Raw genomic sequence first — 19813 nt, 5'->3', positions numbered from 1 at the left:
AATATTTTGGAAATTTAACAATTTTCAGTCTTTTCATTATAAAACCAAAACTTATACTGTAAAAAGTATCATGACCAGACTGAACTGTCATTAAAATTTGTAAAACACATAAAAGTGTTTATTAGCATCATTTAGTTCATTGGAGATTTTATTAGTAACAAAGGTAAAATAACTGTTACCAAAAACTTGTTTTAAAAATGTATGTATCAATGAATAAAATATACATCTTAAAATTGTAAAAAGTGATTGTTATCAACTTTTCCCTATCTCCATGAGATTGTCATAATAGTCCATTCTCCAGCATTTACTCGTGTTAAATTTCTTACCCAAACGCCCTTTGTTCAGACACGGTTTTAGCATTATCATTTCTCATCTTTAAGGTTTAATCATAGATATGGGAAAATATTAAAATTGCTATATTCTCAAATGTTTTCGATTCCCCGGTATCAAATGTCCGGCATAGCTTTCATATTCTCAAAGAGCAGCGTACTTTCTGTCGTCATAACCTAGTTTAGGATAAACTCTCAGCACGAATATTCCCGGAACAGCCTAAACATAAAGGTCATCGAGATTTGTTTTTTTTTTTTGCAGACGAGTTAAAAAAGCAGAAGCTTTGGTGAGTTATAAAATTGATCAATCGGAACCGGATTAGATTAATACGGCACATCAGTGAAAAAAAGTTGAGAATTAGACCGAGCAACTGGAATATAGAGATTATTTTGTCCTATTTACACACTATTATAATTTTTTTTCAAGTATGGCACGTTTGAGAATATTTGTCTATTACTTCATAAATTATTGATATTCATCTTTATTAAATGATATGTTAAATGCAATAAAAAGTGTTCGACGTAAGTGGGAAGGAAAGCAGTTATTCACAATATTACTAATAGTAATTGCATCTATTAATTCTCAAAACTTAATGTAAAGATAAATTTTATGTTGTTATATTACATACAAAAAATATAATCAACGTATCAGAAGTATGTAATTAAATTTATTTTATTATGCACTTAAATTATATTTGCTCTTCTACATACATAATTGGTGGTAACCTGGTACCTGGTAACTAAATATAAAAAAACAAATTTATGAAACTGAATATAAATAAGTTGCTAGACTCTTAATTTGTCAAATATGTTTGAAATTGAAAAAAATCACACGTAATTGAAGTAAAACTTTTTTGCTATTGTACAAGATGGCATTTAATTTAAAAATAAATACATCATATAAGATGTATTTAGGATGGTATTAAAAATGTTTATAATATTTGAAAACAATAATGTAATTAAAGTCATACTTCAAATATGACATGATCGGTTTGTCATTGTAATTAGCATTCAGAAATAAACCTTCATTAAAGAAATGAAGTAATTGCTGATTAATAAATTTTATAATATTCTTTCACACAGTGTATTATGTTAAACAACATCTAAACAAATATTGTTTTCGCAACTACGCTCATCATGTAATAATTGTATTTGAAGAACTTCATGTAATTAAAATTAACATACATTCATTGACTAATAAACAGCTGTAATAGCTGTTTTGCTTGAAAAATATTTTCTATTTCAATAACTTCAAAGATTTATAGAAACTACGAATAATAAAGAAATTATTTCAATAAACTTATGTGTTATACACGGCGCAAATGCTGCATTTATTTTATTATTTTCTTTATAATTGTTTATGGGGGACAGGGTAAAATATTCTCCTGATTCAGGCATTTTCCATTAAATCAAGATTTGTACTACAATGCAGGTTTAAAATGTTTATATATCTATGCCGATTTCCTTGTTGATATCGATACGCATACAACGACAGATTTCTATTCACATACACTATGGAAATGATATCATCGAGAGCGAATGACGAATCATTGGCACTCGACTCTTATCTTATCTTATATGCCGTAACGCACTTCCGTTGCATTTGTACGGAGTTACACTCTAATCGCACTTATAGAAGTTTTACTTCAAAAACATATTTCTATCATAAGGTTTTAAGCAAAAATTTTACTGAACATAGTAAAAATGAACATAATGTTTTATTGAAAATTTAATTGAAAGTTTAATTCAGAACTAGAATTTGTATAAAGTGCATCTATCTAAATCAGTGAGCTCACATCTAATGAAGTGATTTTAAAACAATAATCCACATTGTTTTGCTACTGAATTTCAATAATCCGTTAATCGCGAATTAACAAATATTCGAATAAACAGAATACTTATTCGAAAATATTTAGATAACCTGAATGATTCACCACAAATGAATCTGACAACGCAAACCTCATGAATACGAATGTGCAAATTCTGCGAAATAACTGAAAAACAATAAAGTTTAAGTAAGTTTGTGATATAAAAACATGATTTCTGACATTGGTTTAACTGTTAATGCTTAAAATAAAAAATAATGGTTAAATAAAAAATTTAAAATTGAATGTAAATAATGTACGACCATTTTAATAGACATCTCTGAACCAAGACAAATGAAGCGTTTGGACTTTTGTGAATATAATGAATGTAAACATATAAAAATCTTTAAAATAAAAACACGTATCTATGATATTAATCTATGATATCTAAAAATATTGAATTTGTTATGAAATATCTCGTGAATTTAAGAAAAATGAAAATTGAGTGTAAACATAATCGTATACTCAAAGCTTTCCTGAAGGAAATGCCCGCAGTTTGTTAAAAAATGAGATAATTCTTGTAATCTATAGCAATGTCATGTTGTAAAAAAGTTTATATGAGATATTTATTCTGGTATAATTATTATAAATTAAAAAACTAATAATATTTTTTTTTTCAGAATGTTACGACAACTAGCGCTTTTAGTTATTGGTGCAACAGTGGTCTTGGCCCAAAGGCGATTAGCACTTCCAGACCCAAGAAGTTGTGCCAACCGTGAGTAATAAAATTAATTTTGTATTTTGATTTTGAATTATTATCATTTGTATTTTTCAATTATTAAAGTTGAAAATAAAGATGTGAACTTTTCATCCAATCTAGAACAAGCAAACCATGTAATTAAATGCCACGCTGTACCTACTATAGATCTATCATTTCTTTTGATCCCCTAAATTATGATAAATTGTTCTGAATAATTTTATAAATTGAACCTTGATTTTTATTATTAGTTATTTTCAAAACCTTAAATATACTGAGTATACAGTATATACTGAGAACAAACTCAAAATTTTTGTTAAAAAGTGAAGACATTGTTCATTACTTTGATTCATATAAACATCCTTTCAGACGTGCAACTTATATCCTCCACATATAATAATCATTTGTTTTTAGATCTTTTAAACTTGTAATTTAGCTTACTGTATTAAATATCAAAGCAAATGAGTTTTACCGAAAAATTGATCTTACAAAATTTCAATTCAAATTCACGTCTGAACAAAATTCAATTTATCTGCATATAAACTTATATCATTTAAAGTTTACATAGCTCTCTCGCAGCATATACTAAATTGCATATTTTATGAATAATAATTATTATAATATAATTTTACGACTTCTGTAAAATGACATTACATTGTCATGAGGAAATAAAACATTCATCTTCAAGTCTTTGCTTATAATTTGGTGTATACTTCCTATAATTTAGAAAAAGAAAGTGTTTTAATTAGAGATTACAATCTCTTATTACTTGTTCATGTTTATGGGTACAAAAACAATTTATAGGAAAAGAAACTATCTTATGATTAATTATCATGTGAATTCTGTTATAAATAAACAATAAGATGCAAAACAAACAATAAATAACTATTATATGCAAATAAATGAAATAAATAAATTTTATTGTATTTTTTTATGCGTTAATTAGTTATAAAATGCGTTTGGGTTTCAAAATTCAATTTTGGTTTTGGGTTTGAAATTTTTATCTGCAATAAATAAAGCTAAAAAAATAAGTTAGAATGAAAAATAATGTTTTAATAAAGCAATAAACTATATGCGAACAAAAACATGTTTTTTCAGTGTATAAGACCAACAAAATAAACTATTTTTGCTCTTTATTAAATTTGTCTAAATAATGGTTGAAGCAGATGTTTCAATAAATAAGTAAAAATTACTATAATTTTTTGTGAATTCAGTTAGGGCTTGAGAACCACTGTTTATTAAGAAAATTAGGTAAAAAGATAGATAGCACATACATTTCGGATAAGTTGAACAAACCAAACAACAATAACAATATACTATAAACAATAATAATATAATTAAAATGAGAAACAATGTTGAAATATTAGAAAATCCTAAATTCAAATGCTACACAAAATTATTTTAAAGTTTAGCTTCATTTTCAAAGTTTGATTGCCATCTAATTTGCCCAAATATTTTGCCTATTCAGATATTTTAATATACAAGGGAAAATACAACACAATTCACATTCACAACTTATTATAAAATTTTAGTTAGTGAACTATATCTGTATGAGTTTAAGCAACAACAAGTAAAAGATAGGTAGCATGTATATTCAGGTGAAATAGAACATATAACGAAAACTTAAGAATTAAGGATGATAATATAGAAATAAAATAATCCATCAGTGTTTCTACTAAATTGTAGTTGGTTTTGCTGCACAACTTCAGAATCTAGGCTAGTTTTTACTTTCTACTGAAGACACCCAAATAATTGAAAAACAGGAAAAAAAATTAAATAAAGCCTAGTGAATACTTAATTGAGACTCTAAACTCAAAAATTTAGGAAAAAATAAGTAATAAGAAATATGGTTTTTAGTCTTTTTGTAAAATACTAAGAAAAATATTATACATTTCCATAACAAAGATGCATCTATTATCCATATTCATCAATGTTACAATGTACAATAGTGCATCTTGTGAAGAATTGCGCGAATTGTATAGAAAGTAAATTGTCGTGGCAGCTCTAAGGAGCCTCAGTACTCTATTACTCTTACATCACATCCTCTGGATTTTACTCTAAAATAAGCGGGTTATTAACTTCTCTGGATGTGTTATTAAGAAGTAACTAGTGTTAGCACAGCTGTGGTTTTTCGTAATTCTTCGCCGGATGCAATAAGTAATAAGGTGTCGTAAGATTTTCAGAAGTTGTTACCCGTTTTTCACTCAACGGCGTGCACACGATCGTCATTGGTAAACCAGAAGCGGATGAAATAGAATTCATCTCCGGAAAATATTGTGATATAGTAAATTATTTACATCACCTTCAAAAAATAAAATTGGTAAATGGATTGCAATTAAAATTCTATTTATCGGTGGCGTAATTGATTCGGTCGTGGTTCGATCCCAGGCACGACCACGTCCGACATCAGGCAGCTTAGATGTCAAATTTCTACTTGATGTTATAGATCCTAAATATAATCTCAAGTGAATATCGCCTCCCGTGGGTATAGCTGTATATAATCACACAGTGTCAACTAATACTTCGAGTATAGTTAATTAGTCACAACTGGATTGGACAACTGCCAGGCTACCATTTATTCAAAAAACCATATAATACGTCAAAACAATTACGGAATGTCCTAGTATGGTAGATTATAATTAAAAGCATATCAGATCAATATTTCTCTCTTACAATGACTCTTCGTCTTCTTTGACCTTACAAGATATTCTTCGTCAAAACTATAATTTTTTTATTATAGATTTTATTATAGATTTTCCATAGGGAAACATTTTTTGAGCCTTGTTTTAGCTGGTATATTGAAAACTGGTGGCAGTAAGCCATTTGAATGATCCTAAATTTTTTTATATATGCGCATTGCTTTTGTCTTTAATAACTTCATTTACTAATAATTATATTTTTATAACTTCTGCCTTTAATCACTTCATCTTCTAATGGTGATCAAGTTTTGCTAGATTCAAAACTAGCAATTTGAAAATTTATTGCTACCTTCATTTCCGAGTGAAAACCGATGCCACTACTGCTTGGAATCAGGCTGCCTGAGGCGGTTATTAAACCTACAACCTTTTCGTTAGAAGTACATAGCTTTTATCAATGAGTAGATAATTGGTTGTCTAATTTTCATATCTGAAGTAAAAATAATCTTATATAGTATTGTTCTACAAAACGTTTAACTCTAAAATTAAATTTTTATGATAATCTTTTCAAAATCAATACCACATAAATGATATAACCTTTAAAAAATTACAATTTAATAAGCCATATTTAAAAATGGCACTCCGTGGATTAGTGGTTAGAGATATAGAATTTCAATCAGATGTCCCAAGTTTGATACCCGCTTGGTGCAGACTGATGTCAAAAAGTGGTGGCATCAGTTTTTACTTGAAAATGTGTGCAAAAGACCATTACGCGGCATTATTGCCTAAATTAAAAATTCTGGTAAAAATTTTCAGTGAGCTTCTTTATATGGTCGAGTCTGTTATATTATCAAATATTTTTACTCAATAGGATCTCATGTATTATTATTCATTGGTTTGCATTAAATGCTTTTCTCGCGTTGGACATCTTGGACCAAAAAATCGATCAATTTCATTTTGACTTAAACAGTTGTAATAATAAAATGCACATAGAGATAGGATAACTGTTTGGGTTGCCATCTATAAAATCAAGATAGTTCAGTCAAATAATTACAAGAGCTTATATATTCCTGAAATTCTAATCGCCGTTTAACTAATATAGAAAAGATAATCCTATCAAAATCAATATACCGGTACAACCTATGAACATTTTAGGAAGTGCTTGTTTCTTGGATACATCTTATTTTTCAAGTTCCTTTAAAAATAAACTACAACAATTTTAATTTTTCCAATATTTAAATTTTCCTAATTATTAAAGCATCATGATGATGCGGTTCTGACTGCACTCTTTCGCAACACAAATTTACCTCTATAGTCCATTTATTAAGCACATCCTTCTGCAGAGTCATGATAGCGAGACATGGAGTGCGCTCAACTTATTTCGCAACATTGAGAATTTACTATCTTTTATTCTATAATATTCTGTATGTCCTTCGAATAAAATTAATGACAAACTCGGTGCCTCACGCGTCTAAGATAAATAAAAAACATAATTGTTGGGATACGAAGACAATGTACGAGATGATCACACTTAATTACCGGTAACCCAGATGAAGAGGTGTTTGTGATCATTAGTTCCAGATTTTTTTGGCGTAGAACTGATATATTGCAATGTTGTTAGAATGATGCATTCCAACTGTTGCATAATGTTATGTAATATTGTTTGTGCCCTACAAAGTTATGGAGATAATTATACACATTTTCGAGTGCACGCTAGGTGATGCGGGTTACAGGTCATTGTTGTCATGTAACGATTTGTTGAGTAATTGGAAGAAATTAGTACGTGTATTTTTATAATATCTGAAGTTGTTAGAATAGAAAAACTAGCTTAAAGATAGTTAACAAATAATTCACTAGAATATTCGAAGAGTTTCAAGCATAATATATGAATATTCCATGCTCAGGAAATATGCGAGTAATCAAAAACAAGCAAGTGGTTTCATTTTTATACGGTTATGTTCAAGGTGCAAAGAAATATCCATTATTAGGTATTTCATTGAAGTTTTAGCTCAGCATATCATTTACTATATTTAACACATTCACTGACGCGCACGCATATGTTGCGTGAGACTGTTGCCAATAGCCAGGAGCCGAACGCAATATGTGCATTCATCTTTTTTGCACTTTAGAGCAGTGTTATTGAAACTAGTTGGAATTGGTATTTTTCCTTGAGGCAAATTACATGAACTTCCCGATATGTGTAAATAATCGACTTAATCAATAAAAAATAAATAAATTTATGAGCGGTTAAAAGTATTCCGAGTGGATTTATTACACATCATTTTCTAAAAGCAAATTTTCCAAAATCAATAATTTTCATAATTGAACCAGTTTCCGTAGAACTTTAATGGTTTAGTATGTTAATTAAGACCAAGTACTCTATCGTCATATCAAGTAAATCGTCTAATTTTAATTTCAACAAACTTCAAAAAAACTATTCATTTTCTCAAATGTTGATGAATTTTTAAAATTAAACTACTTTTCGTAAGGCTGTAATATTTCAGTAAGTTCTATAAGACCATGATATATATCGCCAAAAAAGTTCCATAAAAATCGGCTTTAATTTTTTTTCAACAGTTAATTACAAGAAAACGGTTCGGTAGATTTTTACCTAAACTTATCAGAATCATTCCCAACTAATACCTTTCGAACAGTTTTCGATTTTTTAAAATCGATTCGATAATATGAGCTTAAATGTGGACAAAAAGTTTAACACTTTTTCCAAATTACACAGAAATGGCTCGGCAGTCGTTGCACAAAACTGACAAACGTTAGTTAGTTAGTTTAACTCATTGAGAAATTGAGATACATAAACTGGCTTTTAAATTTCTGAAATTGGTTCAGGCGTTTTTGAGAAAACATCGATCAAAGGTCTAATTTTGACAAATGCCAAAAAAACAATACCAATTTTTGCAAACTTTGACGAATTTTCAAAGTTAAACGAGTTGTCATAAGGCCGTAATATTTTAGTATGATCTATAAGACTATGGTATCTACCGTCAACAAAAAAAATAAAAAAATCTTCGAAAAAAATATTTTTCAGCCGTTTTTTAGAAAACGTCGATTTGCGACAAAAAATCTATTCACACACACACATGCTTTTACCAAATTGGGTCTTTTTGGATTCAAAATCGCTTGAAACGTCGAGAATATAAAAATATCGAATCGAATTTTTTTATGAAAACAAACTTCTCCTTCGGGAAGTTAAAAAGATCTATAAATTTGTTCCCATGCCAATCATTAGTTTGCAATTTATGCCGCGATCAATTTCACATTCAAATAAGTAGCTGCATCAAGTAAAGTATCTTCCCAGTCCCAACATATAGTGTCGTACAAGTATCCGCCATCCTTTGAATAAAAGTTCAAACCACCAGATTCGGAAGAGAAAATAGGTACTTTCTTTTCCTAAATCGTTTTAATCATGTGAACTCATGTAGAGGAATTACAATCTTGTATGTAAAGTAATCAATAATTTATTCACAAAGCCATGTCATGTAAAGATTTGATGTGCGGTTTATCGCTTACTTTCTCAATGGTATAAATTAGTGATAGTATACTTACAAGTATGCTCTTCTCTTCATTGCATTCCTAAACGTATTCAAATTGATTAGTTTTAATCAGCTTCTTGCGAATAAACGCCAATCCATATTTGATTAATCAACTATGTCAATTCGATTTGGTATATTGAATCATAAGACAAATTGATATCCATCCATTATAGTATACAGGATACTCGAACCATATTAGATGATTATATTTATCACATAGTTTCACTCATGGTAATTCGTGGCATATATCACGATTCTTAGAGTTTTGAAGATAGTCAAAGATGAATGGTGAAGAAATTGATTTGGGGCAAATTTCAAATTACGATCTTAAAAATTATTTAAATTTCCATATTGTATGTTCGTATTAAGTATCTCCTTCGATATCTCAGGTTGTTGGGTTATATTTTAACCCTTGTAGCTGTATGTATTAATCACTGATTTGTTGGTAAAATTTATATATTTGTTGCAGTGTTAATTACACTAGTGATTTATCACTGAGTTCTAATTGAAGATGATAAATTTATTGGTCATTACACATGTTGTTACGCGGACTTTAGTTTTAGAAGAGAGAAAATTAGTCCCCTCATACTCTCCGCTACTCCTTCTACAAGGGTAGCAACTTTCTGGGGCAAAGCTGCCTTCATAGCAATATAATAAAATGAAATTACGTTCGAACATGTATTTTGCTCTATTTTCACGATTAAACTGCCAATTTGATTTCTTAATACAAAATAGAACTAATAAAAACTTACTTTTTAGGAGTGAGACACTCGACATACCGTGATGCCAGAGGTGTAGCCCATTCTTACTTCTTCTCCTGGGAACATCAGCCAACTCGCAGCTTGGAAGTTGATTGGTTGGACGCCAGGAACATCTGCCGTAGACATTGTATGGACGCCGTCTCTCTGGAAACACCACAGGTAATAACTAGTCAAATACGAGTATATTATAAGAATTATTGCCTATCTTCATCCTAATAAATGATTTGGGCATAGAGGAAACCAAAGATATAAATAAAATACAACAATCATCGAAATGAAGCCAACATACAAAGGAAGCGTGCTGGCTAAAAATATCAAGGTCTATTTTATTCAGAGTTACCAGTAGTATCATTTTCTATTATGACAAATTACTATTCTATTTCATCAATGTTCATACTCAAATCTAGATATTACACTCACCATTTTTGCAAGACTCTATTCTTATAATAATCTATTTTTATGTGCAAACATCAATTACCTAGTCTAAGTTCAATTTCCTTTTGATCTTGTCTTTTAAACTCAACTATCATATTAACTATCTATTTTGATCAAATTAGGAAAATGAATTCATCAAGCAGAGGATAGCACGCGGCAACGTACGTTACATCTGGACATCAGGCAGAAAATGTAATTTTGCTGGATGCGACCGTGCTGATTTGCAACCTGCCAACGTCAACGGATGGTTCTGGTCTGGTTCCGGCGCCAAAATAGGACCAACCACCCAACGTAACTCCGGAGACTGGAGTCACACCGGAGGATACGGACAACAGCAACCCGATAACCGTGAAGCTGCCCAGGTACGATATAAATACACATTCAGATAGACATACATCTACATTCACTTACACATCAACATTCACATACACACATATATACGAGTTGTACCTGCGACGATTTTCGTGTGGAATATAACACAAAAGTTAAAAGTTTTAGCATTTTGATTTTAACTGCTATTTGGGTTCTGTGTTTTCTATTAACTTTACTTAAATCTTTCTCTTTATCTTTACTTAAATCTTTCTCTTTATACAATATTTGGTGTATGATCTTCTTGGCTAATAGATACTACAACACTTTTGACCATTCTCATAGGTTTAAGGTGATTTGACTTTTTCAACCATAACTGATTGGGACACATTTAAAAGATGTATAATCCAACCAGTAAACATTTTTTAAGGAAAAACCTAACTATCAACATTACTAACTAAATAATTTCTATATATAATTTACCTATGTAATAATTAACAGTCAATGTAGTTTTTGTCAAAAAAAAAAAAATTAGGAAAAACCTGAGGCGATACCTGACGCCTGATATGATACATCATTCCACATTCGTGTATAGTTAAACTTAAAATTGTATAAAAAATGAACATTTACATTAATGAAAATTCTTGATACTAAGTAGGCTTAAAGAAATATAGATAAAGACTCAAAATTAACCGGAAAGAATAAATTGAATTAATTGAATTTAGGTTCTAAAATCAATGTAAATAATCTCACAAACAGTTATATAAAAATCATTAATACTATCGCTTAAATTTTAGTTACAGCTAAATTATGGGTTTATTATTTCTAATATTCAATACTATATTGGCAAAATAGGATAGGGCGAGAAACAAAAGTCCATTTTGATTTTCAGTAATTATATTATCTAAGCCAAATGAACTGCATCAAACAAACAAATAATTCAAAACTATTTTCAGTAAAACACCCTATTTTCACTATCTTGCCTTTTACCTATATTTATATAATATATCATCTATCCCTTTTTACTTTCCATAGGACAGACAAAGCCAGACAGTTGCAATGTCTTATTTCTAATCAAATAGATTTTACAAAATAATAGCTACATGAACCAATGTGAAATCGAGAAAAAATATAAATTTCATGGGTACATTTTTTACAAAAATCATACTGTATGTAAGCTAGCCCGCTGAGCGTGAAGAACAAGCGAACACTATACTTAACAATAGTAAGAACGATACTGTAGTACGCCGCTGCAGCATGGAAAGCGATAACAAAGACTAACCGACGTAGACTACAGACAGTACAAATCAAAACTTTATGACTAGTACTAAACAAATCAAGGGACCCACAGACGAGACACTATTAGCCTTCAAAATATATACGTGAACAGACTAAAAGAAGCTCACTGGAAATCGGGCAAATCGAGATGATGGCTGGTTACACATATTTTGCCCTCTATTTTAGAATAGCATAGTCAAAAATACCAAATTTTACTTGTTTTCGAGATATAGGTGGTGAACCTTAAGCCCCACTCTACCCAACTCATATGTCACCTCAACACGATAGGACTAATTAAGGCAATGTATTTTTTTATCACTAATTCTTTTTTTTTTCAGGGTAATGATGAATCCTGCTTGTCAATCTTGAACAACTTCTACAACGATGGATTGAAATGGCACGATGTTGCTTGCCATCATTTGAAGCCATTTGTCTGCGAAGACAGTGATGAGCTTTTGAACTTTGTGCGTTCGCGCAATCCAGGCATTAGGCTATAAATTAATTAGTAAATGCCCAAGACAGCGAACTATATCGTAAATCAAAACATTGTAATCAAAATTTGTACTGAAATTATTCAGTTGATCAGCACCAAAATTATGAATTGACCATCTTCAAATGAAATATGAAATTCATTTTCCCACATCACAATTTTTATGAATTTATTTTTCCACCCTACGATGTGTTCAGCTGTCCTAAGTTTGTAATATATGTTAAGATTAATTATAAAAAAAGACAAATTTTCATTAGATTTATAATTGATTTTAAGAATTTTGTATAAATTATTTATTTATTCATCCACATAAAGATATATCATGTTGGCCATTATTCTTTAATATTTCTGAACAAGATAGAAATAGTTCTAACATATGTAAGGAATGAGAATGATCGTTCTATGAGCATCTAAATTTTATGTGTTTCATTGTAAGGATTATATGATTTCTGTATTTATCTAATAAATCTTTATATATTAAAGCATGAAACTTTTTATTATTTTTTTATGTACCATATAAAGCACATTGCAACACATTTTGTTAGTGTGTTGATATGAAGTAACATGGAAACTAGTGTAAGACATCGTGCCTTAAGGCAAATTCCAGGAACTTTGCTTTCCAAAAATTACACTTCTTGAGCGAGATAATTTTTTTCTAAATTTTGAAAAAAATAGATTTTTGAGTAATTTGAAATTTTTGAAAGAAATTGTCAATTTTTGAAAATAAAACCTTTTTTATAGTTTTGATAATTTTGAACTTCTTGTCAAAGAAAACACGCTTTATTACCTAATCAGCCCGTCTCCTCATCAATACGAATCGAATGTTTATTGAATTACCGTTAATCCGTGTTCACGAAATCGTCGACGAAAATTTGTATCCGCACACACACACATATATCTATTTTTTCTAAGGTATGCCAAAATATTCAAAAATCTCTGAAACGTAAAGATATATAAAAATTTTCATTTTCGATTTTTTTGCGATTACTATAGCTTACCACCCTACGGGAAGTTAAATAGTCTAATATTTTCATAAATATTTTATGAATTCCAAACATGTATATTATGATTTATCTTTCCAATTGCATATTTAATATTTCTGCATTTTCTCTACATAATTGAGACAACAATTAACTGTATTGATATTTTAATTTTATACAATTCTCTATGAATTTTATATTTTCATTTAAATCAAGTTTAGAATTTGACTAAGGTTTAAATTAAGTGTTCACCTAAGTTCATTATATTTTGTTCGAGTTCTTGTGCATTTTTATGTATTAAAATTAAATAATTTCGATATTAATATTCAATTGAATTTTTACGTGAGCGATTCCCATTAGACACAATTTTCGAAAATAATTTTTAACTAGAGAAAAGCAAAATTAGATATCAGCATTTTTATTTTATACCATGTTTTCTTTAATTATTTGAATTCAGGGACAGTGAAAAAGAATATTATCATCAGCCCAGGCGTAATTCTAAATCTTATTCAAGTTTATTGACCGATCTATGTAATTTCATCTGATAGGTATATTTCTATGAGAGCCAATTCTAAACAAACAAAAAGAGCAAAAAATGTCAACATTATATAATTAATCCATATAAATTTATCCATCAATCATTTACAGATATAAATGAAATAAAAAATATTTGCGCCTGCTCAACAAGCATCATATAAGATAGTAATCAAAAGGTAATCACTTTTATTTAGGAGCAATAAATGTAAGAATGTTCTTGAAATTTATAGAAAACGAATAAAAAAATACAATGGAAAATTATTTTAAAATTTTCCATTTATATAAATGTCACATGTGCGATTTGTTTTATTCGCCAATTATTTAATTTATACCCTCTAACTATCTTTGGAGACTTTTATATCATCCTGGTCTCTATAATAAATGTTTTTCGTGATGCACGAACATTACGAAATCTTCATAAAATGTTTGCGGTATATTGTCTATGGGCATGATTGCAATAGTTTTAATGGAATTTTTGCGAAATTTAATATAGGTTTTGTTTGATAACCATACTGAAAGAAAAATAGTAAAAAAGGTCCATAAAAATATAAAATAACCCCCCACTATCAAAATGATTATGAAGTCAAAAAATACTCTGAGGTCTACTCATAGCAACTAGAATAGAACAATTACTAGACGACTAGGATAAGACAACCTTCAACCTAAGAGTTGCCTTCGAAAAATAACAATAAGATATCAAAACAATTGTCCAAAATTAACGTGATATATTGGAAATATTGAAGTAACTTTAACAACAATTAGCAAATTTAATTGGTCTCAATGATTGTCTATGAATTTGATTTCTATTACTAAAATAAATTTGTGAAGGCCTCTGGGACTGTAGGCCCTAATAGGGACAAACTCATTAAAATAAAATTTATATATATATATATATATATATATATATATATATATATATATTAAAATCATAATTTAATTATCAATGATCAATTGTACCTGGAACCAATTTACCACTTGCACTATTATTCTAATTTCGGGTAAGTTTGGGCAAATCGATTGAGCAATTGTAATATGATATTCAGACACTCTATAAATAGGTTATAAACAAATTAAAATAACAAAGGCCTCACATAGTTTAAAGAATGCAATGAAATGCAATAGATCCTGTATTCCGACCCAAAGAAAGGCCTCCGGAACTGCAGGCCCTAATAAAGTGAAACTCATTAAAATAAAATTCATATTTTGTTAAAGAAATTTCATAATTCAATATATCATCATCAATGATCCATTTTACGTGGGGCCAATTTACTATCAGCATTATCATTCTTATTTCGGGTAAGTTTGGGCAAATCGACTGGGCAATTGCGATGATATTCAGAGACTCTTTAAATATGTTATAAACAAATTAAATTAACAAAGGCCTCACATATTTTGAAGAATGCAATGAAATGCATAGATAGATCCTGTATTCCGACCCTGAGAAATTTGACCTGAAGCTATCTGTGCATAATCTAATGTCAACTAGTTGATGATCTCGCACGTAGCTCGGTGCATTAAGATTCTTAAATGATCTCGTATATTTGCCAATTGATATACAGAAGAACTCCGTTAAGACGATCACTCGCATATTGCGCCAGTCTCTTGCACATTGCTCCTATCCCTCACAATAACCTTTTTCTCAAAAGGCGCTTTTTTGGCCTGGCCATAGGAATTCTCTTACTAGGGTTTTACTGTTTATGACATTGATATTGTTCAAATTTCAAACAGGTCATTGTAAAATATTATGGTCTGAATACTGTTTAACTATGGCTTCTTAAATATAACTCGTACTTACAAAAAGTTTTGATTGACAAAAAAAATATTACTCGTAAATATAAAATATCAGGTCAAATCTCAAATAAATCCTCAATTTATTATGTTTTGATTGATTTAATAAAAAAAACTTTAAATTACAGAATATTGAATGGCATGAATTAGCAATACTACATACTTTATAAAAGTTAAATAATGTACCTACAGCCTAATATAGGTATTGTATTATCAAGTTTTAATACTAAATCGACACTTTATAAATTTAATTAAAGCATTTTTAATTGAATTAGGTATAGATTTGCGAATCTGATAGCATTCAAAATAAACCTATTTTGAAATGCATGTCATGAATCGTTTAATTTAATATACTTATGCATAAACTCAGATGATGACAAATATGTTTTCAATCATAAAAACTGAAACAAAAAAAATGATATTTTCTTAGTCATTACGAGTATAATAAAGAAGAGTTACTATGCAAATACAAATGAAGAGAATAATGTAATTTCTGAGTTAGCAACAAACTTTGTGAAAAAATGTTTGGTAAAACCGGTACCTAAATTCTAGGTATCGGTAAGTTGATAATTTATATTGCAAATCTGATTAACGATAACGTATTTAATATTTCTATTAGTTTCGAAGAACTTCTAAAAAAATTAAATAAATTACTAAATTTTTTTCTGTCTCTACTTTGTAAAAAATATAAATTTTGCAATTACTGCGGTTATAATAAATAAAATCTATAATAGATGAGATTGCAATACCAGGAAGTAAGTATAATAAATAAATATATTTAAAATTTTAAATTGCATATGCATTTTAATATGAATATATTCTTCCAATTGAATACCCATCACTGTAAACCATTATACTCGAGGCTAATAGTGTGAAAAAGATCTTCAAAACATATTTTACTACAAAAATTATATTTCTTTTAATTGGGAGCACTAAATCAGTTTACTTTATAAATGCCTATGTGAATCCTACAAAATAGCTACAACCCTCGAACTCAAAAAATGGTGCTATACATGAAATAAAGACTATAACTAGTTGGGTGTATGGCATCGTGCCTTAAGGCAAATTGCTAGAACTTCCCGTACCAATTTTTTTTTTGTTTTAAAAAGATTAACATTTCTGAAAAAAAATTACTCTGGAAAAATTAGATTTTTGAGAAACTATAAATTTTTGACAAAAATTTATTTTTTTTTGAAAAAAAGAAATTTTTTGAAGAAAAATTTATTATGAAATATTTTGGAAACTCTTTTTCAAAGCAATCGTACTGCTTTAACTGCATAGAGACGAAATATCGAAGCGCAGCGTCGCCGTCTAACAAATAAAAATTGGTACGGAACCCATAGGAATGTAAACAAAATTTATACTTATTGTTAAAATCTCTATAAAATATCTGATAATTTGATGTGCATAAGTCTAATGATCATTTTTGACCGCCAAATTGCATTTTTTTTACTTTTTTACTAAATATCCGAAACCGCTAGACCTGCCTTCATGAAAATTCGATCAGTACTTTATCTTGTTAATACAAGTAAAATGTTTTTTGAATTATTCAAATCGGACGCTCCGTTCTTTTAAAAACTGAGTTACCGTTTTTGACACTTTTTGCCCCATATATTTGAAACGGATAGACCTGCCTTTGCCAGAAACTAATCAGCACGTCTCCTTATCAATACAAATCGAATGTTTTTTGAATTATTCAAATCGCTTTATCCGTGTTCCCGAAATCGTCGACGAAAAATTGTATCCGCACACACACCCATACACGCACACACACACATCCATTTTTTTAAGGTATGCCAAAATGTTCAGAAGGTTTTGAAACGTAAAGATATATAAAAATTTTCATTTTCGATTTTTTTGCGATTATTTTGCGATTACTATAACTTGCCCTACGGGAAGTTAAAAATTCAACTTAATCTCGAATATTACGATGATTTTAATAATGTGATGGGGTAGAGCGGGGCTTAAAGGTCTGCGGGTAAAAAAGTCCATTGCTGATATCTCAATGACATCGTTTAAACATTCATAATAAAAATACTTTGTTTTGTTGTTTGCTTTATGCTTGGTTGTGAGCACTGTTGTTTAGTTTACGTTGATCTTATTTAGGCTTGATTTTTCAGAAAAAAATGGAAATAAGTACTTCTATATTTGCGTGCAAATTAATCTAATCTAATGAAATTATAATAATTCCAAGTAGTAATTGAGAATTACATTACTGCGACACATTGAATGTAGTAATATAGAGGTATGTTATGACGCATTCATAATGAAAGAATGTTGGCTTGAGAAATATACCATAAATACCAAATAATTAGTTGAAACCCGCAATCAAGTAGTACTTAAAAAAGTGAGAAAATACAAGACCTAAGTTGTGGGAAAACTCAAATGATGTATGTCGCAGAAAGAACATTTTATTACTTCAACTTACATAATTTAACTACCTCGGCAACGCAAGAGTTCCAGTTAAAACGTATAATAAATATTTTATATTTCTGATTTTACACCAAACTTCTTTTCATGAAGTCAACTCTAATTTTTTTTACTTCTGTTCTAATTTTGTTTTTCTCTCTTTCATATAAAAATAGATTAGGGGGCGTCTATTAATCACGTGATCATTTTTTTAAGAATTTTTCGACCTTCCTCCCCAATGGTAATACGTGGTGATATTCAAAATTATCTCTCTCCCCCGCCAAACATTACGTGCATTTTTAGATACTAGAAAAAATGATAAAACTTTTGATTATTTCAAATGTTTGGATTTTTTTTTTAAAATATCCCTCCTGATATTTTGTAATTTTTTGTCAAACCCCACCTTTCCCTAAAACCCTTTTTAGAAAATAAAAAATAATAATTCTGATTTTATATAAATAAAAAATAGTCGTAATACAGGAGCCTAAAATAATATTTTTTAATATTCATTACAGCTTGCTCATCAAATAGGTAAAAACACATGATATCTAATGGTATTTTTATGGTCGCTTTATGTAAAACAATAATGTATATTTTATTGACCAATTTAATTTGAATGTATCATATTTTAATGTATTAATTAAATTGTAAAATGTAAATTACTGCATCATATATAGTGATGTAGAATATTATATTGTCGTTATTCATTATTTATTAACTTACCAACGGAGAAGTTGATGTTTTCATCAAAAAATCCGATTTGCTAATTCTACGTTTTCTCGACGTTTTAAGTCATTCTGAACAGAATGGGACCAAATTTGAAAAAAGTATGTGTATGTGTGAGTCGATTTTTGACTGTTCGTCTAAGTTTTCTCAAAAACGTCGGAACCGATTATGCGACTATCGGCCAAGCCGTTTTTTTAAATAATTAACAGTTAAAGAAATTTCTTCCACGTTATAGCCTACAATTTTGAAAATCGAATATTTTTTTTATAAAAATCTGAAAACTCATCGAAAGATATTGGTTGGGATTGTTGATTTGTTTTTAATAGATGATTAAATATTAAAAAAAAATTAATTTTGATGAAATTTTGCAAGATGATAGAGATCAAAATTTTACAACCCTTGAACGTTTAATTTTAGAAATTTATCAAAGTTTGAAAAAATATGACAGTCAGTATAAACTCGATAGTAAGATCAAACTCGATAAGGATGAAGCTGCAATTAAGTTTGTGAGACAATCGGCTAAGCCATTTCTTTCGAATTAGCATAAAAGTGTTTTTTGTAACCGTTCTCGTAAAAATCTTATTTCCTCAAGTTCATCATGATTATTTAAACTAGTGGGATGCATGGCATCGTGCCTTGAGACAAATATGTCTAATAAACATTTTTGACCGCCAAATGACATTTTTTTAACTTACTTTTATTGAGAGTCCATAACCGCTGGACCTGCCTTCCCAATAATTTAACCAGTTTTTTATCTTGTGACAATTAAAATGTTTTTTGAATTATTAAAATCGGACGCTCCGTTCTCTAAAAACCTGAGTTACCGTTTTTGGCACTTTTTGCCTCGTATCTTTGAAACGGCTAGACCTGCCTGTGCCAAAAACTAATCAGCACGTCTCCTTATTAATATGAATCGATTATTTTTTGAATGATTGAAATCGGTTGAACTGTGTAAATGAAATAAATATATAAATCTTCATAAATAAACTCCTCGACACAGTTGTGATATGATATATAATTGATTA

The 19813-nt window shown here is 29.2% G+C and overlaps 2 protein-coding genes across 2 annotated transcripts in view; one reads left to right on the top strand and one right to left on the bottom strand.

The window, feature by feature from the left end:
* LOC113388218 overlaps positions 1-9924 on the bottom strand; it is a 74158-nt gene extending 64234 nt beyond the window's left edge. The window contains exon 1 of the mRNA XM_026625618.1: positions 9828-9924. The gene's annotated coding sequence lies outside the window, so the exon portion shown is untranslated. The remainder of the gene's footprint in view (positions 1-9827) is intronic.
* On the top strand, positions 2816-12355 carry LOC113388028. The gene is made up of 4 exons (XM_026625440.1): positions 2816-2909; positions 9835-9995; positions 10394-10633; positions 12197-12355. Exons 1-4 carry the CDS (start codon positions 2816-2818, stop codon positions 12353-12355), a joined length of 654 nt encoding a protein of 217 aa, XP_026481225.1.
* Positions 12356-19813: the final 7458 nt, after the last annotated feature.

The sequence above is a fragment of the Ctenocephalides felis genome, unplaced genomic scaffold, assembly GCF_003426905.1.
Source record: "Ctenocephalides felis isolate EL2017-DRISC unplaced genomic scaffold, ASM342690v1 CF-g0.4_SCAFFOLD_03572, whole genome shotgun sequence".
In the NCBI taxonomy this organism is placed as follows: domain Eukaryota; kingdom Metazoa; phylum Arthropoda; class Insecta; order Siphonaptera; family Pulicidae; genus Ctenocephalides; species Ctenocephalides felis.
The sequence above is the reverse complement of the archived record's forward strand: the minus strand, read 5'-3'. Positions and strand labels throughout refer to the sequence as shown.